This window comes from Varroa destructor, unplaced genomic scaffold, assembly GCF_002443255.2.
Source record: "Varroa destructor unplaced genomic scaffold, Vdes_3.0 BEIS01000007.1, whole genome shotgun sequence".
Classification (NCBI taxonomy): domain Eukaryota; kingdom Metazoa; phylum Arthropoda; class Arachnida; order Mesostigmata; family Varroidae; genus Varroa; species Varroa destructor.
Genome location: NW_019211460.1, coordinates 28,282,257 through 28,307,199, shown reverse-complemented (window position 1 = coordinate 28,307,199; position 24,943 = coordinate 28,282,257). Strand labels below are relative to the sequence as shown.

The window sequence follows — 24,943 nt, the reverse complement described above, 5'->3', positions numbered from 1 at the left end:
ATAGAAAGGTGCCTCGGGACGCATACAAGTCGAGACGTTAGTCAGTTCCAAGCAGTGCCTCGAAACAGAATGTCTGCTTTCAGTTGCTCAACGAAGCCACCTTCACATTTTTTCGTAGAACGTTGATGCCATTAGCGTGGCAAAGAGCTCTAATTGGCGGATAACTATAGGAGCAGCAGCAGATACCGAAAACACTAGGTATTTAATTAGACTAAGGTTTTGTAGAATTTCTTGACTTCACGTCGCGCTCGCTTTCTGTCACTCAATGCGACCCCGATATCGTTTTGTTGAAACCGTTGGTATTTTAGTTCATGCAGCATTGTATAAATATGCATGACTGTTGGGTGTTGTTGAGTCGTAAGGTGCCAGCTTTTTATCCGAGCCTAAATTAACAAAGCCTACTAAAAGAATAAAAGTTGAACCTTCGTATCACCCTTTAACGTATTGGTAATAGCTTCGATGCAATTCGTCAGTACGATGACGATATTGATTCGGTTAATCTTTTTTTTTTGCAAAGATTGCATAGTCTTTGTACGATTCTTATCAGCATGATGCAAAATTAACAGCTCAAGATTGAAATTGTGTTCCAATCCTAATTGGCACACATGATAACGATGAGATTTTTCATGCCGATTGATTAATAGTAGTAAGGCTTTTTTAAAAAATCTTCTTATTGACTCCTACGTTTAAACAATACCCGAACAAGCATCGTTCACGTTAACTAGCAGCGTCTATGATTCAAGCCCTGTTCGTGGCATCGATGAGTCGCCAAACGTTACGTAGATAGCCAACAGTGAGCGAAAAAAGCATGCAAACAGCTAACTATTCGGGGTTTGGTCTATATTTTTGGCTGTTCACTAACAGCTAGTCAGCGCATACTCTGTTTAACTTGAACTATTTTTTCTATACCACAAAACGTGTAGTAAATGCCGAAAACGGTCAACCATGCTTGAGAAGCATATTTGACGTAGCAATAAAATGAGGAAATCTGTTTCTTCTCACTAACCTAGACGTAACAATTTTAAAATCATAGACAACTCGCGCCCTGTCTATCGCTGTTTCTTGTCTAATGGCGGTCCTATATATATTCATTACTTATTCAAAAAGCTAAGGCTCTCTTACGGCACTCTCCCTCGTTAGGCACATTTGTACCTGTTTTCTCAACTATACTCCAAACATATCTCAATAGAGTAACTTTATACGTTATTTCTGCCAGATGCCTTATTAGTTGTAAGTGTGTATCTAAAACACGGAATTCATTCACGAGAAAACTTGGTCAACTCCAACACTCCGATCTGGTTGACTGTTTTTTTTTTCAACGAACCCTGAAGTGGCTTTATTTTCATTTAGAATATACTTACCTAAAAAAGAAATATACCAGTTTATAAAAAAATTATAATATTAGTTTTCCTTGATCAATTCAAAAAGAGTGCAGTGTATGAAGGTCTCGTAAAGTGCATTTTCTATAAAAAGTGTCTATCAGTCTAACAATGCACAGATGGTAAGGCCCGATCTTCAGCCCGATTGTTCAGCTCACATATTATCTTGTAAATTAGCAGCATTCATAAAGATTCGGTCATTATTTACTACTAAGTGAGATCTGGGTGACAAGCGGATGCAAAGCTGGTTTTTGTTCAGAAGAGCTCTAATCTGTTGAGAAATGTTACACCTCTGCAGCACAGATTAACTAGTATAGAAACGTTCATGCTTAAAAGTTAATGCTACATGAGTTTTTTGAAGAGTACTTAAACCGATCAATCCATTCCTATACGTTGACTTCAAATCAATCTCCAGTGCAGATTAGCACGGTACACTCGAATTAGCAAAACATCAGAAAGTCACCTTGTTAGTGTAAAAAAAACTGCTTTGTGTGGTACGTCCAGATGCACAACTTGGGCTGCTTTGATTTGAAAGTGCTCAAAATTATGGCTCGCTGAACTTCTCTAAACCCCCCTAACTACGCTAATGTGTTTTTTTTTTGGAAATATGACTTTCATATAAATCCAAACGATGAATCTATTGACAAAGGAATTAGCACAACTAAAACTATGCGCCAATTTCGTACGAATTGATCAACATCGTTTTTTTTCTAAATTATCTATGGCAGTAGCAGGCTGCGAACTAACTAAAACTTCCCGTTGTAATATTAGGCTGTTACAAGCGAAGCCCGTTGACTTTGCAAATTAATGACTAGTTCGCTTAGAATGATGACTTTCATATGTTTTCCTTTATATTTTAGGCGTTTGTCCCTGCGCTCTGACAACTTCTGGACAGCCATATACATATTATTCGCATTTCCACACGTAGTTTTTTTTACCTATAATAAGCAGATTGATAGTTCTGGTTTAGATAGTAGCACCAAGTGCCTTTCTTAGAGCGTGGAGAATCGATGGGGTCTGAAGTTGAAACTGCATGTTTTCAAGTGCCGTGGCAGTCACGGATCTGTTGAGGAAGACGAGTTAGCGAGCTGCATTCACTGTTCCATTTTCGGCGTGTACCTCGTGCTAGTCGATGTCCCTGATGCTCATATTATCATTCTACGTCCGAATCTACTTGACACTGCCACCAAACTTGGTTTCTTTCCAGGGCGACGCCATCTCTCGCCCGACGGCCTACGGCAACCGTATGCTTCAGGCAGTTTTTGCTTCTTAAGGTTCCACCAATTGTACGTGGAGTACACCATCCCCATTTCCAATTGCCATGAGACAATTCATTTATTTACAATGTTTTACGTATCGTTAGTATTTGGGTTATATCTGTAATGCTGTAACATGTTACATGAGAGATGCTAGTTGGCCGACAAAGCCCTTACACTCTAATTTCTGCTTTCTGAAAAGTCTTTCGGATTGCGTAAATGTGTTCTTTCGTTCAGGTCTCGCTCGCCTTTCACCCTAATCTCGTCCATTCTAACACTGTAATTTCCGATCTTGGAACGTTTGCACCGCTTGTGTACTGTGCTTTCGCTCAAGGCCTCCTTGCCTAACGTCGTCACCAATTTCCTATGAGTTTCCGTAGCGCTGTGGCCCTGAGATATGAAGGCTTGACCAATCAACATTGACTTTAGGGACTAGAAGAAATTTTTCCGAACTCATTTCTTTTGACCGGTTTTCACCCCATAAGTTTCCAAAATACTGCAAAAGCGTTAACCACCTAAATGTCGTCTGCTAGTGACGCGTACTTAAAAAGTTATTCAATTTCAAAGTACGCTAAATTCGCTTATAACAGACTAATGCTTTCCGTTGTTTTATCGCAAAACAGGTAACCGTCGATAAGTGGCCTTAAATCAGCGAGCATCGAGTTCTTTAGCCAGAACCGCACGACGTCAAGAGTGTGGTGGTGAGTGATCGTCCTATGTATAATAATATTAAGTACAACAAATTAAAAAGACGCATTGGCTGCGATGATACTTGTTACTGGAATTTGTTTTACTGTTCACGTTGAATATAATGCATTAAATAGTTTCGTACTTAACACGCTTGATTTCCTCACGCAGTGTCTAATCTTTGTAGCTAGTTACCAACCCTTAGTTGTTTAGCTTTTGTTCCTATATATATATATATATATATATATATATATATATATATATATATGTGTCGGGTTAACGTACTGGAGAAAAATTCCCTCACGACTCCTATGGACACACTCCTAAATCCGTCTAAATGTTCCGTACTTGACGACCATGTGTCCGGCGTTGAAATCGGGCGGGCGGGCGTGCGGGCGGGCGGGCGTTTTTCTTTGAAAACGAAACGCGACCTATATGCTAGAACTAAGCCTTTTTTGAAAGTGGTAATGTTCTGTCAGGTTTACAGAATCATCGCTAATGGCGTCACCTTTATCTCAGCCTTTGCCAGCTACGCTCGATTTACATAGGCTCTTCTAGTAATAATTTTTCTCTTAATAATAAGTTTGTCACACTGTCGAGAGACTAAGTTCGTATTAAGAGATACCTTGATTTGTTGTTGTTGTCTTATTCATTGTGGGTATATGCTTTAGAACTACTCAATGGAGACGTGCTATCAATCTGTCGTTCAAATATGAGATTAGATCTTTGGCATATAGAGACGACATTGCATTTTAATCAAATCTGAAACGGCAAAAAACCTGCACAGATGATGCTCGTTAACTAATTAATTCACAGAGTTACCGTAACGATACTCTTACTACTGACTGAACCCTGACTATACGCTTACGCCTTTTGCCGCATTGTTCACCCTTCACTTTTTTTTAACTTTTCATGTTACCTGACCCTCCGTTACTCTGCTGTTGGCCCTTGAATTCGAACAGAACCTCAGCTTCAGCAGCTCTTAACTATGTTTACTGATTATTGCTGCGACTGCCTCTGCAAGACCCACCCTTCAGTGAGGTCTCATTGAATGGTAATTGGCTTAAACGCACGAATTTATCATAACCTCAGCACACTTCGCTTTTTTATTTGCTCACTAAAGTTTAGAATTATAATTTCAAGGTTGATAATTAATCATTAACGACCACTACAAGCAATCTCGTCCTGTCCCAGAACCTTCTTTCTTTCTTTCTTTCTTTCTTTCTTTCTTTCTTTGATTTTCATTCCAGTTAGCTAGTGCATATCGGCAGCTTACATACTGGGCAATTATGACATTGATATTAATAATCCCAAAGATAATTAGTTGAATCTATAGTTCCATACGGTGTGATCTTTGTAATACTACCCTTTCTTCTGTACCTCCTTGTCTGTTCGATTGTTCATGATTCCTCTATTTGGTTGTGTTCCCGAAAGTTTCGACCGACCGTGTTTCGGTCATTTCTCTTTGTTTTCATCATGATTGACTAATGATCGTTTGCTTTATCATCACCATCATCGTCCTCTAACGTTATATTTTATTAATAAATACATTATTACATATTATAGTTATCTCGCATATACACACGCACGCACACACATGCACGTCCGCACGCAGGCAGGCAGATACTGACAGTCACGCGATTTCGGCTTTACGTCGTCTTATCGTAAATCGTCGCCTGATTCAGTCGTGAGAACATTGCAATTGATCATTGATTTGAGTAAAGTCTGTAGTTGCTGACTTGTGGCTTGTAAAAAATTATCCCTATACAATTTTGTCTGTCCTATAGAATACGAAGGCATTTGTTCTTAATCATCTGAGAAAGCGTTAACGAAGCGGTGGCAAGTTAGACAGCAGCTCTGGCTGAAATATTTCTCAATTGGCCGTCACACAAATCATAATAGTAGTACTTGCGATATTTTCGATATGGTGCGCGTACCCTGCAGGCTTGCATGTCACAACATGCCTGATGCTGTTAATTGGCCCTACTGTTTGGCTTACTTTGCAGCTCTGACCTTATCTGTATCATGAGGAAACGTGCGCTGTCAGTCCATCTCATCGCTCAATTAGTAATAAACAAGCTGTTCGTGCTATCAATATAAGCATTTCCTCAAGCACACGTACGAGCACATTATTTCAAGCGAGATGTTTAAACATTTAGTTTGAAATATTAATATAACGATTGAATCGCTATACGATACCGTTATTCACACAGCAGAGGACAGATTCGATTACAAAGACCGAATATATATATGTTATCCCACACTCAATTTTTGCCCAACAATAAGTCAAACAAAATACTTGTGAAAGTTTAACGTGCTCCTTGCAATACAGGCCTCTGTAGCAGTTCACCTAATAAAGTTTTTGATGGTTGTAATTTTTACCTCGGATACACATTATCTGGCCGACTTTCAGTCAGTCAGTCAGTCAGTCCAAATACTTGATAACGTGTTTGTGTATATACTATTCGTATCGGCTTGATCGTCTAGCTCCTTGCCGACGGTTCCCGCATGCTTTTATCGTCTTGCTTCGACCGTATGTAACCCAAAATCCACAACACATGCTCGGGTCTGCATTATACTTTTTTGCTGATCGATAAACGCAATTTTCGTGTCATCTCTTTAGTTTACATCAATCAATCAACTAAGCACAATCGCGCCTTATGAACAGTTAACGGCAAATCAACAGCACGCAAATTATTATGCAATTACTAGATTAAGTAGGTATCGAATACACCTATATCAATAACCGATTAATTTATCATCACTTAATCAACGCTTCGGCAAGATCAGAACTCAGCCGAATGTGTCTGATGCTTGCCAACTTAGCACGCCGCAAGCCACTCGAACACGGACACATGCTGGACATATCGACACACTCAGCTGGAGTCAGTGCATCATAGCTTCTCTTCCATGAAGTGTCTTTTATACAGTATTTTGTTTCATTTACTGTGCTTAATCAGCCCCTGTAAACAAGATTTTCATAATTTCACCAGTGTACCGTTCGCCTACGACGTCGAGAATAGACTGGCTGGGGTAAATGGGAGTTGATGTTATTCCTGGATCTTCCCCTTTCCCCCCGTCGTTTCTACATGTATAAGAGACTCGAAAGCGCAAGATACGAATTACGACAAGAAAACGCAGCAGGCCTGTAGACGTGTGGCAAAAAGATTTTCCACGGTTTTGAAGTGTCGCTGAACTCGCGACCGTTTTCCACGTGCGATGGCGATGAAGATGATCGTGATGGCGATGATGATGATGATAATAACAGGGTGACAATTTCCTACGCAGGTGGGCTAATGGATAACCATTGGTTCAGGGGCATCGCAACGGTCATCATCGTCTAGTAGGCGGTCTTTAGGGATCTCCTTCTCTTCGCTGGTGGGACCTATCTCCTCTACACGACACTATCAGCGAACTATCTTGTAGAGCTGTGCACCGAATCGAATTTGGAGAGAAAGAAGGTAATGAGATCAAACGTTTTCAAGTTTCCCGTCACATTTCTACGCAACTATTGTTGGATTTAAAAGTCACGCACGAGTGCTGTACCAAATGAGGCCAGCGTGGTTACAACGTTAGCACACGCATTAGCGTACGGGCTTCGAGGATACACTGTTCGCTCCTTTATTGGCATTTCTTGCCAGCGTTTTCCTTTTCGCGTACAGCTGATAACGATAGGGAGGGGCTCCTGAATGGTGTCCAAGGTGTGCCAATAGGCGAAGGGAATATTGATTGCGGCTGTGTTGGAGATAAGCCTGATGTACCAGATCCCCAGATGTTGGCACCTGCAAAAGTCGTGTTTGTATGGCCAACGAAGACAGAGTACGGGGTTAGTTATATGTGAGACAATAACATTGATACGGTAATACCAGTACTTTCTGGCCGAAATAAATTTAATAAAAATATTAAATCGATGTATGATGAGTATGTGTGCATCCTGTATAAATTCGCAAATCAAGCAGGATTCCTGAGCAATATTTATTATTTTTATTATGTCTGTTATTATCATCAACTAGGAATTCACCATTATAGCTGTAATCGTTCGTAGGAGAAACGGTTGGAGGATGACTCAGCCGCTGTTGGATTTGATGACCTCTTGCGAGGTAAAGATGCCGCGGAGTAACGCTAGTGGTCGGCGACCAGGCTTGAGCGGGCGTTTGTCCGGTCTGAGTGACGGCTCCAGCTTCTGCGCACTGCGACAGATGTCTCTGATGCAGGTCAAGACCCATCTCGCGACGGTCACGCTCTCGGTCACGTTCGGGAGTCCGACGAAGGAAAGTCGGGAACGTCTGCGAAGGAGGGGCAACTGGAGCTACCGATCCAGAGCCGAAACCGCATGTCGACTCGTGGTTACTAGAGGTCGGCGGCAGAGCGCTCGGCGTCTGCGAGCACTGAGGCGGCGACGACGGCGAACCTGGTATCGATGACGACAACGATGTCATCGAATTGTTGCTCCCACTATTCGTACCGCTGTTCCTCCAAGTACTGTCTTCCCACAGCTGCAGACAAATGATAGGTAAATCGTGTCAGGAACAAAGCAAAAGCGAACAGAAAACCAGCACAGGTATTGATTCATAGTTGTTCTACGGAGTTCTAACTTCACCAACGTGTTTTCTCAGCTGTAATCATTGAGCACTCCTCTGATTCGAAACGGTGACGCAGTTTATATGATACTGGTCAGTTTAATGGCACCTATATGGATATGTAGTCAAATTTACGCTTCGGCATTTTATTTATGTTTGTATGTTTTTCTTGGAAACCTTTGGACCGACATCTTCAGTCTAAGTGGAGCTTTTTTTTTTTACCTAAACATAACTTAAGTCCCGCCACGACATGCACGAACCCATTACATAACGATCGTCGTCGGGTATGACAGAACACCTACCGAACGTCCACTACTTTTTCCGCCGGTTGTGGTGTTCTTCGCAGAATGAGCTGTTCCGCTGATGTCATCATTACAGCCACTGTTTACGGAACTCGATCGCGACTCGCCAGAAATGCTATTACAAGTGTTGCAATTACCCGCAGAACCACCAGTTGGGGTGCCAGATTTGCTGTGGGCGCCCGCAGCAGAGACTGGCGATCCGCAGGCTGGTGATGATGGAGTGGTGTTCGATGCGACCCAAGACATGGACATCCGCTCATCGCGTTCCGTCGGGATAACCGAGTCGATGATGGACCGGATCAGCGGGGCCATCTCCTGTTCGTCGTTACCACATGGCTCACTGCTGGTAGAAGGACTGTGACTTGCCGTTGGTCTGAGAGTTCTGGTGCAATGCAGTCCGTTAAGTGATGCGCCTGGCGTGATTGCGTATCCACCGATCGACATGGCTCCGCCAGCGCTACCCGGCGAAAAGGTAGCCGCCAAAGAGGGACGCAGAGGGAATCCGGGTGGAGGATTGCCACCTAAGCGACGTGCTATTCCGGATGCTGTTGTTGAAACTGAAGTAGTATGAAGTGACGTTGCTCCGTGACCGTTACTTACAAGGCCATGACTACCGGGATGGCTTCCGTTGGCCGGTGCAAGGCTTATACCGCTATTACCAGCAATGCCAAAAGTGCCACCCCTGCTACCGAATGTTAAAAGGGGTGATTGGCCACCTGATACGACAGCGGAGTAGGTGATTGTTCGTGGTACCGGTGCTACAGCGGCTGTGAGCTGTCGACTTGCCTCCTGCGGGGTGAGCGAAGGCAACGCGGCTCGAAAGGATGCCGCCACTTGCTGTTTTTTAAAACGAGGTGGAATTTCACGCTCATGCCGAGAATGCATATCTCCACCACGGGAGTCCCGTCGACGCTCACGGCCTGGTCCGCTGCTGCCAAGCATCGTTGGCGGCGTTGCTGTCGTTACTGTTATTGTGTTGCTGACTAATTGTTGCTCAGCTGGCGGCGAAGGGGTATGTGGTGGAGGTTTCCTTTGGACATTGGCCGCAGGCACACAGACATCTGGTAGAGTTGCTGACAGGCCATTGCTGTGGTGATTCTGACTATGATTATTATGGCTATAGTTATTCGATAAGTGATCCTTGCCCGGCATATTATCCTTATCATTTTTATGGCTATTGCAGTAGCCGTGTGCTCGGCCACCAGAAGTTAACGAATTTGACATCGGTGAGTCGTTACTTTCTTTCTTTCTCCGTCTCTCCTTGCGACGTGTAAACTTCTGGTCGAGTCTCGTCCTTTGATCGAGCTTACGGCTTTCGGTACATACCTCTTCAATAGTCTGCGTTACTTCTGCAACGGGTACGTTCTCGTTTGACGCTTCGGAGCTATCCTCAGACGTGGTTTCTGTTTCAGCTTCGACTAATGTGTTTGAACGGTCTCGGTCATCTAGATCTGCTCTATCGGACGCCTTGTCCGTGTCATTGTCGACGATTGTCGAGTACTCATCAGCATCGTGACCGTCGCTAGTTGTCTGTGTCGCCGTTTCGGTCTCGACCTCGTCGCCAGCGTTGATCGAATTACTTCGGACATATGAATCAATACAATCCTTCTTCTTATTCCGACGGTTAGTTCCTTCTCTTCTGCTGTTCTGTGGACCGCTATCTCTGCGGCGGTTATTTGTATTAGTACTATTGCTGCTGCTGCTGCTGCCGTTGCTTCCAGGTCCGCATGCACCACCTCCGTCGCCATGATTGCTTCCGCCACCCTCCTCACTATGTAAGGATCCCTTACGGTCGTACTGACACAACAATGATCCGGAGTTTAAGCCTGATCCTGCTGTTCCGCAAGTAGCTGCTGTTGAGTGACCATTTCCGAGTGGAGCTTTCGTACTTAACCAGTCAATTAACATCTTTTTGCCGTAGCTAAACATCCTATGAAGCATCGAAGCAAAAACGAACGGATGGATAGACACACATACGTATAGAAACGAATTAATTATCAGATCAGTCAGATCCAGTCAGCTTAATTCTGTAGAGAATTAAACTGTAAAATGCTCTAGCTTAGTTAGATAAAGAACTACCTTCTCAAGATATCATATCATTTAGGTAAATTTACTGTGCGGAACGACGCAAGCAACAACTTAAGATTTGCTTTCTCTATACAGTGTGTACAACTGCTTTTAGATTTTTTTAGCTTACATATCATACCAGAATGTAACAAAATGTAATAACATGCAATTTTCTATGCAAACTTGTCTTATACGTACCTCGTAACGCAAGTTCGTTGAGATCTATCAGCGTTACGTCCGGGATCGCTAGGATCAAGACGACTGCTGTCTTCTCTCGTCGGGTGGTTTACGTGGTTGACATTGTTTGTATTGTTACGACTAATGGAAGTGTTTGAGCCGTTACGGGCTGCTGTTGCTGATGCCAGCGCTGAAGAGGCTGTCACCGCAGATGCCGCTGCTGTGGTTTTTGACAAACTCTCGCGGCTACTTCCATTCGCTTGCTGGTCCGTCACATTGGGCAGTTTATACAGGGTCTCTTGCAGTACCCTGTTCGAGTCGAGAAACGCATAAGCTAAGATACAAGCAACGAACAGAATCGCTACGATGAGGCACGTTACGTACAGGGGTCCCTCCCACGGCGGGCGAACCACCTGGTCAGCGCACGTCGTGACCACGCCTAAGAATTAAGAGACAATACAGATATGGTTAAAAAATACCACTGACCAGCAGTAAAGTCAGGCGAAATTTGCTTGCTAACAAATGGGTAGTATAGTGGGTTTTCCAGATAATAAGTTATAACTATTATCACGTCCACAACATATTAGCATCCGTGCTACATAGGTATCTGCATGATACGTAAATGTGGTTCGTTCGATAGCTGAAGCAGATAAGACGTGTAAAGCTTATTGTTTTCTATAGTCAACTTTTGTCCCCAACGACAGGCCTAAATACGGCCGATTAGCATTCTTCGAAGGCCTACCAGTGTCGAGTGCTCAACATGAAAAACCAATGTCAGAAAAAAGTAAATACCATATCCATTACCTTTCGTTTTGCTCGGATATGGCCTGAAAATTTGTGTATACGTCTAGATTCGAACCGTCTTTATGCCCCTAGGGGTAACTGACAAGACGTCACCACTGAGGTCTGTGGTATTTGGCTAAAGCCCAATAACATTGCTGGATGCTATGCTTAAAAAGCTACAGTCCCTCCACTGAACGGTATAGTATATTCCCGTCATTTGTTTTCGCGTTCAATTCTAGCTGTTCACGCTACATATGAAACTGTGCAGAACTGCTAGACAATTACTAAGCACATGTACTATCCTTTATGACGAGTTTTTCGGTTAATTTCAATTGGCTTAGTTTTTTTATTGCAGGCTTTTTCTATTATTTATACAATAAAGAACCTGGCTGGACACAGCCAATGCGCAAGCATTTGTGACAGCTCATTGTTACTTGAACAAAGTTCCTCAATGGACAAAGAGGTTCCTTCAAAATATATCGGTTCTTAACAGGATCTGTCCAATGCACTACGATAGTAGAAACGCGTCGCTCGCTAAATAGGAAATAGAAAATTATTATAGCTTGCTAATAGTTTCCCTGTGAAGACAGGTAATATCCCAGGTATAAATATTGTACTAGCTGCAGCATTTGCCGCTATCAGATAGAACGATCACGACTTCCTGTTTTGTCGACGAGATTTCCCACGCTCAACGTTGTGTTCAGTGGCCACTTATTCATCATTCATTGCAACTTTATTCATTCAGTTATTAAGGTAACTTCTGGGCTACTTAGCGAGCCGGACAGTTACTATAATTAAGCACTACTTAGTAGCACAATATTTATGATTCTATTGATCTCATTAGAGTATAATGGCTGCAGAGGAAAGGACATCGTTTAGTGTTAAAGGATCAATGTTCAGTAATTGAACCGAACGAATATTAATGACAATGCTACACAAAGGGAACTTCTGCTAAGTGACACTTTGCCATCATTTTGCAAACAGATACTGGAAGACTTAGGAGCACAGCGGAGGTGATCACAGCGCAGGATTTCATACAGAAGCACGAGACCTATGATTATGTAAGTTTATTTCTCTCGACTGAATATGCGACTCATTGAAATACATATTATAGAATTGCAACAAAAACAGTGATGACGAAAAGAAAATCAAAATATGGGCTGCTCATCCGCTTGGTCCAGGATAGCTGAAACAAGGAGCGATACTGTAGTAGCCTAGATACAGTTTACGTAACTACTATGAAAAAGTATCTCGCCATAAATGAGCTACGGCTTGTCTGTGTCGTCCACCAACGAAGCACCAAGCGAAAAATGGTGCCCAGCGGAAGCAAAAGCGACCGGAAGTACCCGGTATGATTCGTGGAAATTCTGAATAGATTCAAGCATACATTGCTATTCATACGTTCAACGGGTGACGAAAACGTTTGTTGTTACAATAACATTTTCCGAAAAAGAAGCTGCCAAATATCTCGAAATTTCACGAAAGATTCACGAACGCGTGACGCGTGAATTTAGAGCGCATAGCTTCATCGCCACGTTTCAGTCACCACCTCGAGCGTGAGAAGTCGACTCGAACGATTCCCTTCCATGGGCCATGCGTAACGGAGTCACGCAGGGAAATGCAAATCACAAATAATCATATATATATATATATACATATATATAGTGTAGTCAAACAGAACCAAAAAATTGTTAAGAAGGCTCTAATGTGTAAACGATAAAAGGGAGTACATCTGACGTGCGTCAATGTATAGGTTTTAATTCTAGAACACAATCAGACTCTGATCTGTGCCACAATCTAATTTATCAAAAAATAATAGGTATTTTTTAGGCATACGAATACATTTATATACAGACAGATAGATGCCCAGACAGGTCCCTTTCCCTAATAACATTTATCACAACTGTGGTCCTCCCTGTTATGATTGGATGTACATATATACGAATATAAAAAATATCGCGTTGCCTCGTATCGTTGTGCAATACTCGATAGAAACCAATACACGAGTCGTGTCGACGTATTTCAATGAATCGTTGTACCACAAAACAGCATCTACACACCTTTCTAGCGAGCGACTTTTTGGACCCGTATCTAGAGAAGGAACTCGTATCTGTCAAGCAAAATTGTCTTTTATTGAAGGCAATACGGAAATAAGCAGCTGTACAACAGTAACAACAGTTAAGCCGATGCCTATCGTACGCCACTGGTTTATTCAAAAGGGTTTTTCTTTTACTGGTCATTATGTGGACGCCACTGGGATAGGTCGGCGAATCAGCACAGTATATTGCGCCTATTCGCGTCCTACTTTATGCGCAAAGTCATAAACTTGTGTCTAAGGCAAAAAACAATGATAACAACCTATAGAAGTATGATTGAACAGCCAAGAGACACTGATGCTGACGCAGTAAATCAACAGGATGTAGGTATCAGGGAAAAGGCTTCGCTCTTATTAAGCACGAAAGTTGCTATGTGCTTCAAAGCGTCATCATATCGCAGATGGGCAGTTTTCTGTTGTAAAAGACCTGTTGAAGGTGAAGACTGTGGCGTATATGCTATTTGACAATGATGCTGTTTCATGGATAAAGGGGTCGCGGCAACCTCCATCTTTCATTCAAAACCTAAGCATGGTGCATATATAAGCGGCATTATACATACGAGTCTAAGCTCAGAACGGATATCTGATTCGATTAGACTGGGTTTGTCTGGCCAAAAAAAACATAACACTCGCTTGAACAATAGAGGAATATAGGAAAAAAAAAACACCGCTGCTTACTGCTGTTCGTTATCGAGTAGTTTCCGGACAATTCGAAGTCAACATCCATAATTTTAACTGCCTTTAAAAGTGCGAGCTATTTCTGAAAACGTCAGCGTAATCTAGTTCCTTATTTTTGCTATATTTTACGCATACTGCCAAAGTGCCATAAACAGACGATAGACGCCCCCTTTGTTTTCTCAATGGTGAGCAGTATTCTGCTTATCTATTGTTACTGCATATTATATCGAATTTGTTTTGCTGTCATCCATCATACCTCTGAGACGATACGATGTCCATCTCTTTTCAATGTTTGTTTCTGTATGTGAAAATACTTACTTTTTGGTAGCGTGGCGACAATGTTGAAGTCCAATATGCTGTCGTCTAGTACAAGGGACAAAACTATCTCTACCCGTGAAACCGTGAAGTCCGGAGTAAAGCTGCAAAAATACAAATTAAGCTATAGACAACTAACAAACATTAAAATACTGCGAAAATAGCAATTTCTTGAGAGAAGATTATTATTATAAAGTAGAGATAAAGTCGGCTACTTGTTTCTTTAATTAGAGCTAAGTAGAGGCTAGATGACTACAGTTCTTTTCTAGCTTTCTTTAAATAAGAGTCAGGCCAGCGAGCCCTTTTCGCGAGTGGAAAAAAAAAAAGCCTTAACTTTTAGGTTAGTCGGAGGTTTAGACGACAACTCTATTCACATGTTTTCTATCGTTTACTAACCTCAATTCGATTCTGTGCGAGGCATTCGGCTTTATGATGAATTGCTCACAATCTTTGACACGGAACCCGTATCCGACACACTCCCTCTCGTTGATGAGGACACGCCGTACCCGTATCGGTAACTGACCAACATTCTTTGCTACTGGGTATTTTTTCAGGGTTGTATAGAGACCAATATTACCACAGTCCTGTAAACAACAGCAAGTTAAAGGTGTGCAAAATATTTGCTATAAAGTTTATCGCCTGCTTTATAATTTACTAACGAGAAATATGTCGATATAGTAACTTCTATTGTCGATAGCAAAATGTCGCTTTTCATCGTTAAGAGATGCTAGAAGGAAAAATCAGCCAGAGTTCCCGAATAAACATCACCGTTATGTACAAACAACTTGCAAACCACATGCAGCTCGCGACATTTCAGATAACGATCGTACCTTTAATAGGGCTGCGTTAAGATCGAAGAAAATCGTTTCGCCGGGTTCCTGTCCTGCTAATAGCAGTTTTCCCATTCCACCTTCCCCTCGGAGCAGTACCGAGCTGACCGCAGTTAAATTATTGCGTACTACCAAGACGCCGACGTGAGGCCCAATCGTCGACGGCTCAAAACGTACGTGGATTTTCTTTTTCGAACGGGGCGGTATTAACGACAAGGAGTTCTGAACAGACCGAGCTAAGCTGAATGCTGATGACAGGTGCCCCAATTTGATAGCTGAAGATGATCATGACGCCAGTCTTATACTTATTATTACTTAAAATTACTTATTATTATTTTTATTACTTAAAATATTAGATTATTACTTAAAATATATAGATAACTATTGAACGACAAGACAGCCGTACAAAATCGATAACGATAATGGCGTATTGTTTGACCAGTGACGATTTTAGCTGGAGCGTTAAATCGGAAAACTGAATAAGACGTAGAGCTGTCTTTTTGAATATGCTTTTTGTGCTCTCATCATTTCAGACGGTACTAGAAAAGATGGTGTCTTAGAAAGCGGTTAATTTAACGAATTATTGACGAAATTCAATCGTCGACATAATTCCTACAATCTACTGCGTAGGCAGTAACAAGTATAATTCTGTACCTTGTCTGCCCAGAACCTCTTTATTTCGTGTAACTGAATTGGATATCATTTGCTGCGATGCAAAATTTCCATTATTACAGAAAACAAATATTAGGAGAACGACAAATTTCATAGCTACAGTAGGGTTGTTCCGGGCTCGATCAGTTAAGTTGATACCGCTTCATAACGGATATGAGATTGGTTTCTGAACTTAATATATCTTTAAAGGAACGCCAAGGGATTTTACAGAGTGAATTATAGAGTTCCCAAGTTTAACTTTAGTTTGACAACTCAATGATCATATTACATATTTGCTTAATAATGCATGAAGCCATATCTAAAACATCACACGGTAGCATATCTGAGCTGGGAAAAAAACCCTTCATCTAGAAACAAGAACTCCTAGTTCAAAATTCAACGGCACTATGGAGGGTTGTAGACCTGTATTGGTCACTACGCTGGAACTGGCTTGTTATATTGGCAGCCAAGTGAACTAGGCTTTTTCATAATTTTGTAATGACTTAACGTACAAACAGTATCAACACTGTTAGTAATCAACAGTTAGCAGACTCTAAAGCACTGTTACTTTTATATATTTTTATTGGGATCCTAATTACCATGTTGAGCCGCGACGATCGAATGTACCTCGGGGCCTCCCGTCGTACTCACGTATGCCTGCATCATAAGTGGCTGGTCAGACGGGTTATCAACAACCACTGGCGCTTCACTCGCTTCACCTAGGCGAGTCGTCTCAAAACGAACAGCCCCTCGGGGGGTAACTCGTGGCCATACATGTGTTACCTATAATATGGACCCGATTATGGGCCAAAGACGTAGACAAAGTAAGAGCTTTAGCTATAGTACGACTTCGTAAGTGGGGGCCTATCCTTTATCCATGTTTCAAGCATGTATTAAAGTCCTCTCACTTGGCGTTTCCATAATTTCTACTAAAATCAACTAAATGGAAAGAGCTTATTAGTTTGTCGAATGTCGGAAATGGTCGCTTGAGTATACCCCGAAAGTCTTACGCGACAGGGAAATGGAAAGAATACTGGTTAGGAGTATCTGGCAAACGGTAATAAGGCATTAGATGGTTCAATCTACTAGTGAATCTAAAGTGTAAGTGACTGTTTCATTCATCCTGCCGCCACAATCAAATGAGGCCCGCATATTACAATTCTGAACTATTTTTATTATAGCGTAGCTAACAGGTCTATATTTGGCTTGTTAAAAGAGACAGTACGTTCTGTATATGCGATTCAATAATGTAAACAAATTTAATATGATAAAAAATAGAAAGCATTCATCCTTACGTGTGCATAAGCAAAATCAAGGATTTGGAAATGTAGCGTCTATAGAAGACGTAACTAGTCCAGTAATTTAAATAAATTCTGTATTCAGTCTGGCGCTCCTCTATCGCGATAGAGGAACGATTTTGTAGTGCGGTGATCACGTAAGACACACATTTTGGTACATTTACTGCTTATTCGGCTCCTGTTTGACGACAACAATCACAGGCTCAATTCAATACAACTAGCAAAAAAATATCAGAAATGATATTAAAGTTATCCAGAATTTGCATACTTTTTTTTTTCACTTAAACCAGAAGAGAGAAATTTCAATAGAATACTTATACCAGTCCCTTTGCTGTATAGTCCACAGATTACATGTCATCCGGAAGTGAAACTTTTGGTGTAAATATCTCTTAAGCGTGCGGGACGTGGATTTTGGCGTGCGTCAGGGACGGAGCGGGGACCTGTATTTACGCAAGCCGCTAGCAACGTTCTCTCCCATAACCCCTGATGACCAATCCCAATTCCATCCGATGTCAATCTAGTCGAAGGTCAAAGACAAATTTTTTTTAACTCTTCGCTTTACGATAGAACAGCTCAGCCTTAGAGGTCCGCAGGTCCCCACGTATCCATATGTCCTTATACATGCAACCGCTGTACGCGTGTAAATAATAGACGTGCAAGACACAAGTGCCCTGCGTGTCCTCATTCTCGCCCTTCAGAGCCAAACACATTTGGCAAAACAGAGTTATGATTCATCTATTCATATAAAGCTAGCCAGCTCAAGTCAGCATTCAAAAAATGCTGGCCTAGAGGGGGACAGACCGTAAAGCCAAACACAATGAAACATTATTAACCGTAAGCAACGGGGCATTTGACGTTACATTAGTCTAAATAGATACGTAGCGATTCAGGATCTATGGCGCGACGCAATGAATTACCTTTGGTTGAAAGCAATTATGAAAAATAATGCAAATAATAGCACAGATAAAATAAAAAGGACGATAAAATTAAGTCAAGAAGTATGGTTTCGAAAGACAATGTGATGCCTCACATTGATAATTTCATTACAGGATGACTGCGTTAAACACTGACGCGCTCATATTATAAGCAGAAGATACTAAGCTAATGGTTGCGTAGTTCTATCATGAATCTTCAACCGCGGCTCAATACTCCTAGGATATTCATTCTTAGTCACTTAATCTTGATATCAGCGTTACTCCTGCGCGCCTATATTCGACTTGGTTCTTTTGCCAGGCTTAGAGCGTGTAACGTCGGACAGGTGGGTGCCGCTAATCATGTTTCAATCAACCTTAAGTACATCTGCCAATCGACTCTTAAGCTCTAACTCGATATAGGCAGCACCTATAAAGTAGATATACATACGCGATAGATTGATTCGCAGCCTTCTGTGTGTGTGTCTGTTCGGTCCAAGTCAATAAATGTTTCCCCCTGACAGGCTCGTCCTACAGGCAATATAACGCATGTATCCATGCGATACCAAGGATTTCGTGCCGCGCTTGCTAGCAGAGAACGATAATCTTCATATGCGACCAAAAGAAATGCGTCCAGTTTTAGATAGACACGACACTGGCCAATCTTGCAAATGTCCGAACACGATTGCTAGAAAACATAGTAAGAGTCTGTATGTATGGGGAGACGTATACAAAGTCATCATCTGTATTGTTCGTTTACCAGTGAACATTAACTTATACACTTTTAATATTGGGTCTGACTATCATTTGGAAACAGTTCAGTGTCCGAAACTTCCCAACATAAGCCCAGATTGGCTCGAGTTCTTTAAGTAAGTAATGGGCCTCTATAAGTCAAGCCACAATTGACTAGTTTTATATGATCTGACCAACACATCACCTCTCATCGAATATTCGAACTGTCAGAAGCCGAAATATACGTTATACATATAGAAGCATGAAAAGAGAAAAATATCAAGGTCAACGTATCCTTCTTCTAACACCAGCTATAACCTCTAACAGCTGAAAGGGCCAAGTCGACCAAATCGGAGCGTAATAACAAGATACGTTGTTCATCATTTAGTTCGACCAATGGGGAACAAGGTTAATGTAAATACTGCGCGGATGGTCATCAGAAGCATCACACTAGTATCTGTAGCCAAATGAGATCATTTTATTCTGATCTGATCCCAACCTCGACGGACAACACCTACGAGTTTCCAGAGTTGTGTTTACATTACATGACGTACTTTTGTATGTGGAACAGACTACTAGAGACATATCTACTACGTGAAAATAATTGTAAATTGCAGCAAGCGTCACTGCAACATTTTCACATATATACATATTCTAATTACATCGAAAGCCTGATGTAAAATGTGAGCAGGCAGACAGAAACGTCAAATCACACAGAGAAAAGGCATAACTCACCGTAATAGGTATGACGAACCCTTTGACGCTGAGAGTATCGACGATAAGCGATACATTTAAGGCCCGCGTCTCCTTGAGGCGCTCCTGCATACCACGCCACAGATAAAGGTCCTTTGAAGAGGACGAATCCAGTGGACCTCCCAAACCGACGTAGCACAAGGTTGGACCCGCGCATGAGGGCCGATACCTTATGCAAAAAACAGGTCAATATCATTCGGTAATAATTAGTTGCGAAACAGAAAACTAGTAATGTTACTTTTGCGCAAACTGCAACTGTTGTAAAATTTATCTCTACAAGGTCGCCTCAGCAGTTGAAAATCAACTTACTTAAGAGTTCCAAGGAGACTTTTAGCGCCGGGATGAAGTACCGGCGACTCAACCAGCTCAATACTGAATTGAGAATCGTCACCGTCAACGCGGGCCCCGGCGACAATGAGTGGCGCATCAAACGAACTTTCTAAATACATTAACTCCGATGAGTGTCGAAATGGAAATGCACCCTCAACCAATATGACCCCTGGACTTCGAGACGTCGCACTATTACTTAACCCTGCAGCCGCGGTCACAGTACCTAATTAAGACAAGCGAAAGTGACGCTTTAATACTACATGGTACCATTTATCGTTTTTTTTTTTCTGTAAGTAGTACTATAATGAACAGGCCTCTTCGTCAATAAAACACCATGTGTAAATAATTTTTAACCTAAACAAAATAGCATAGTTGTTTAGCTACTGTTATTCAAGTAGTTGTAAATTAACCTTTACTAGTCTGGAAGACAAATGGCCAACTTTGGCTGTGAAAATTGGTTTTTACAGAGAGCAATCCCCAGGTGCGGCCCTCGTCAGGAGAACTGAGAGTCAGAGCCAGCTGCAACATCCGATATGGTCCAAGACTCCAAGGAGGTAGAGACGGCAAAGCTATATGCGATGTTGAAATGTTTGACGATATGTGCTCAATAGACACCTGAAATTGTTGGACGAGTGAATACAATGTTGCGCATAACACTCCCATTATTTTTTTTCGGATCAGATCAGAGTTTTATCACCAAAAAGAAAATGGTGTTAGCTTGTGATATGTATACAAACGAAGTATGTTTAGTTGGTATAAATTTTAATACAAAGCCTTATTTAGATATCCCTAATCACGATATCTTGAAACTGGTTTCCACCTAGTTACGGTAACAAGTTCATAGGATAAGGTTCAGCACTCTGTGATTTTGAACTAACCTAAGAAAAACAAAGAAACAATATTTGGATGTTACAAAGTTGACGTTCTTTAAACGATGCTATCAAGGGAAAATTCAAGTTTATACCGCACAAATCACAAGATATGATTCTATTCAATCGTACATAGGGTGCCTCTTGATTCTACAGCAGTTCTGAATATACGTCATAGAATTTTCAATATGAATGTGCATCTTGCGCTATTTGTTATCAGTGCATTCCTTTCGAGCAAAGATAATGTGGAACGTTTCAACATTAAAGTTCAAGCATCTGCAGTACAAAAGCTTTGTTCGATCTATTGGGGCACAGCAAATCGCGTGAAATCTGAGTCCCGATTTACACAATTTGATGCTACCATATTGCGCAAAGATGGTTCTTATCAAAACGAAGTCGTTATCATGTGGTCATTATCGGCTTCGTGGCCGTACCTTAGCATGAGCCACAGACCCCGCATATTCATACAAAGGATGCATGCTGGTGCACAGTTCACGGTTTGCCCCACCGATCTCAGTAGCAACTATGAGGACATTAGTAATTTATCATAATGGCTAGCATTTTTGTGAAAACCTAAAAAAAAGTTACCTGACCAATTTATATGGGACATCATGCTTTTTTGATGATAGCTACCCCGAACCAACAGCGAAGCTCTAACAAATATGATAAGAACAAATCTGAAACGCAATGCCAGCCCACTCCTCACGATAGTTGCCGCAAACCAGGCTCTTGATGGCTGCCAATCTCAATTACTGGTTAATCTCCGAGCTCCTGTTTTGTCCTACATGGTACAGAAGTGCATGGCAGCATATAACGTTCTGTCTGGCTGTAAACAACCCATTCAACTTTTGATTCTAGTTCCAATAAAGCCTAATAAAAAAACATGCGTACGCACTAATGGAAGAAGAAATAAGACTGGGAAACGTTGACAATGATAACTGAATTGAAGAAGAGGCAACCGTGTCGCTGAAGGAACTTTAACATTTTATGGATGGATACAATGGATTTATGGAAATGGAATACAAAAAGAAAAAATTGGCAATAAAAATATAGGATCGAAGAAAAATCTAGCGTTAATTTTTTGTCAATGCTTGCTGTCCTTGGTATAAGGTTTAAAGGTGTTTTGTCAACTATTCCTGTCGTCTGGTCGTAAGCGTAATTTACTTACTACTAACATATGTTGGCATCAAATGCATATTTAATTGTTTAAAGGTCTATCTTACAACACTTAACGTTACGAACAAAATACAGCTCCGTTGAACCCCCAGCGAATTAATGGAGAAAAAATGTTCCCGATTTCCAAAAAGAAGTTTTTTTTTGTTAAAGATGTATTTAGTTAGTCGTGTGAATTTAAACCATCATATATAACTCAGAGCGCATCGAACCTTCACAATTTATGTATTTTCCCTTACAACTTACCTCAACAGGGTTGGGATTATATAGTTCGAGCCAAATCTTCTTTTTCTGTCCAATCCCTTGAGTGCCAACATCAAACGGTATTTCTTCTAATGATTTCGTACCCTTCTCAGTTAATTCGACAAGTAAGCGCCGATCAACAAGTAGATCAAGACGATTTGAATAGAACTCAAGCTTGTATTCGAATTCTGTAACGTTTGTAAGTACGCGCAAAGACGCATTATAACGATGATGTGCCTGTGAGGTCAGCGTAGACGGCCCGAAAGCGTTCGTCTGCGGTAACGCAATACTTCTCACACTCGCTGCCTGCAGCTGATCCTGCTGTTGAACAGGAGGTAAAGAGATCTGGAGCGTTCCGGATGGCGGGACCTCTGGCAAAGGCGAAGGCGCGGCCAAAGGGGTAGAGTTCATTAGAATCTGCAAAAACAATACACAGTAATAGCACAAAGTTCGTTTCTAGGCATTTTTCTCCGAGAATAAATATGACAGTAATAATAACATGTTAGAATAATCATTTAGAAAAAAGGTCACGCATCACAGAGACACATTTGGGTGTATATCACTGTGTTGTGGGGAAACGAACGAATCCCGGCAAAATTAGAAAAAACATAGTAGAGTATTTGCTATGTGAAAACTGACGTCGCATACATTTGTTATTTTAGAACACTAGAAGATATAGTTGGCTCACGCTATATTAATTTCTTTCATATCGTACGACTTCAAAGTAACTACCACTCGTTTGTTCTCGTTAAATGGCCTGACCTCGTGATGTTTGTTCAGAGTTGACTGACTTCAGTCATACGCGTCCGTACGTCCAGCGTAGCACATACGCTGGACGTACGGACAACGTTGATTTAGCTCACAATTATGGAACCTTACAGATAGATGCCTCCATAACATTTGTTTTTTTTTGGTTCTCGACGTTACTTACAGTGAGTTAAGGGGATATTGTTAGCTCGTTTGAATTCGATATACCGAGATAGAAGACTGAAACTGGATTACACACAATATCAGACCCTATCCAAGTTTACATAACGGTGCATATCTTGAACAACCACATTCACTAGTCCCATTTATGAGCGAATAGTTTAACTAAGCTGAAATATATCAGAGAATATATACTGTGCAAGTTAAGTGAATTTAATCAAACAGCTGTATATAAATCGTTGAAATATTGCGGCTAAATTTAAAAATGTATCTAAAAGGTAGACAAAGCAACTGTACCTTTAAATAAATAAACCTAAGATCATGAATTCTTAGAGATAAAGTCATCAATATGATGCAGTCGCGAACTCCTGACCATTAACATAAACGGGAACATAAGGTTACCGAAGGCGACTCAACTTTCTAATACAAGATGTCGTTGAGTTCCAGCAAACATGATCATAATCCTGAGTACAGCTATTCAGGGAACGCCATCAAAGCCAAAAAGAAACAAACAAATACCAACCACTTTCAGCAAAGTCAGTAAATACGAATATTGAAAAACAATAAAGTACAAGATGTATGTTGGATGAATACAATAATTGACATACATAACCGCACCGCGGTAATTTAATTGAAAATTTAAGGCAGTATTATACTGAAGAAGGAAGGGCCTGAATGTTTGGTTTTTAAGTAACCATTTGTCCTAAGGGCAAGCAGGGAAGAGAAAGCAGGAAGTAAATTTTATATGAATATGAATACGTTACAAATAGTCGTGAGCAATCTTTAATTACGGATCATACTATTGATATCGGGCTCGCTACGAGTGGCGCTCTTTGGTCCTAGGCTTACTAGCTGGAAACGCGGAAAAGGCGAAAGCCTTTGGTAATCGAATTCTATAACCGACATAAATTTTCGTGGATCCCAACATGACCGTCTGTAGAAGGCGCCAGCAAATAACAAGCAGTGATAGACGTTAGCCCCAGAAATGCTACCGCATTTTTCAAGCGGAAGGTGACGTCATTGTCAAAACAAAAAGCCAGCCATTGCGAGAATGAAGGATCAACAAACGTCGAGTGATCGGTAGAGAGAGACACACAAGGTTGGAATCTAACTGCCGCCAAATGTCCAACAACTGCTACTCCCTGTAACGGTCAAAGTGCGCTTTTATAAATGAAGATGTCACCATTGCAATCAGCAACATCGTTGTCAATATCGTCATGAGAGTCAGATCTCCTGTCGCACCCAGCGCATAGAAAAACAAGTTTTTACATTAACAGTTACAAAGATCATCAGATAAAAGCCAATTCTCAGCGATTGAACATCGCACTTCTGCCAGAATTCAGGGGTGGTCAAAAAGACCCAGTCCAGCTGTGGACAAGACTACAGTGATACAATATAGGTAGTACATATACCTAGAGCCCCACACATGTAATACGTAGAACTGGGACTGATACGCGCGAAACTCTTAAATGATCTATCAAACAATTGTCTCTTGAATACTACGACACACACGTGTGTACCAAATGAAAATCAATGGAGCATTAAGTACGCTTACAGCCATTTGCATTCACAGGTGTGATGCCTGAAAAGTGCTTTTGAGTAACCAAACGAAAACATTCATTGAAGAACATTATGGTGTAACATCGAACACGATTTCGTACTGCTTCACCTAGCTCCCAATTGTCTTTCGAAATTCAGTTAACGCTATGAGCGTATTTGGTCTCAGAACCGACGTACTAACACCTGGAAGAGAATCAATAACTCGCAAATACTGCTTCTCACGTGATCGGGTAAATGTTCCGCCTTTCCGCCAATTATGCATGATACATTTACAATGTGAGTAGCGTGACGAAGCCGACATAATGGATAACGCTTGCGGTAACAAGCAGTTGATTTTCGACGCGCGA

At 41.4% G+C, this 24,943-nt stretch overlaps 1 protein-coding gene across 4 annotated transcripts in view; it reads right to left on the bottom strand.

Moving 5' to 3' along the window:
* Positions 1–4,398: 4,398 nt before the first annotated feature.
* LOC111253758 (uncharacterized) overlaps positions 4,399–24,943 on the bottom strand; it is a 45,743-nt gene continuing 25,198 nt past the window's right edge. For 3 of the 4 annotated variants that reach the window (XM_086974679.1, XM_086974681.1, XM_086974682.1), the window contains 13 exons: positions 22,113–22,526; positions 20,235–20,439; positions 19,804–20,047; positions 19,477–19,663; positions 18,461–18,697; positions 16,400–16,583; positions 15,150–15,424; positions 14,716–14,903; positions 14,323–14,423; positions 10,470–10,887; positions 8,205–10,134; positions 7,344–7,818; positions 4,399–7,104 (listed from right to left, as the gene is read on the bottom strand). In XM_086974679.1, the coding sequence (XP_086830805.1) occupies positions 6,944–7,104; positions 7,344–7,818; positions 8,205–10,134; positions 10,470–10,887; positions 14,323–14,423; positions 14,716–14,903; positions 15,150–15,424; positions 16,400–16,583; positions 18,461–18,697; positions 19,477–19,663; positions 19,804–20,047; positions 20,235–20,439; positions 22,113–22,526 (5,019 nt within the window). In that variant the 3' untranslated portion in view covers positions 4,399–6,943. The remainder of the gene's footprint in view (positions 7,105–7,343; positions 7,819–8,204; positions 10,135–10,469; positions 10,888–14,322; positions 14,424–14,715; positions 14,904–15,149; positions 15,425–16,399; positions 16,584–18,460; positions 18,698–19,476; positions 19,664–19,803; positions 20,048–20,234; positions 20,440–22,112; positions 22,527–24,943) is intronic. The other variant, XM_086974680.1, reaches the window with a different exon arrangement.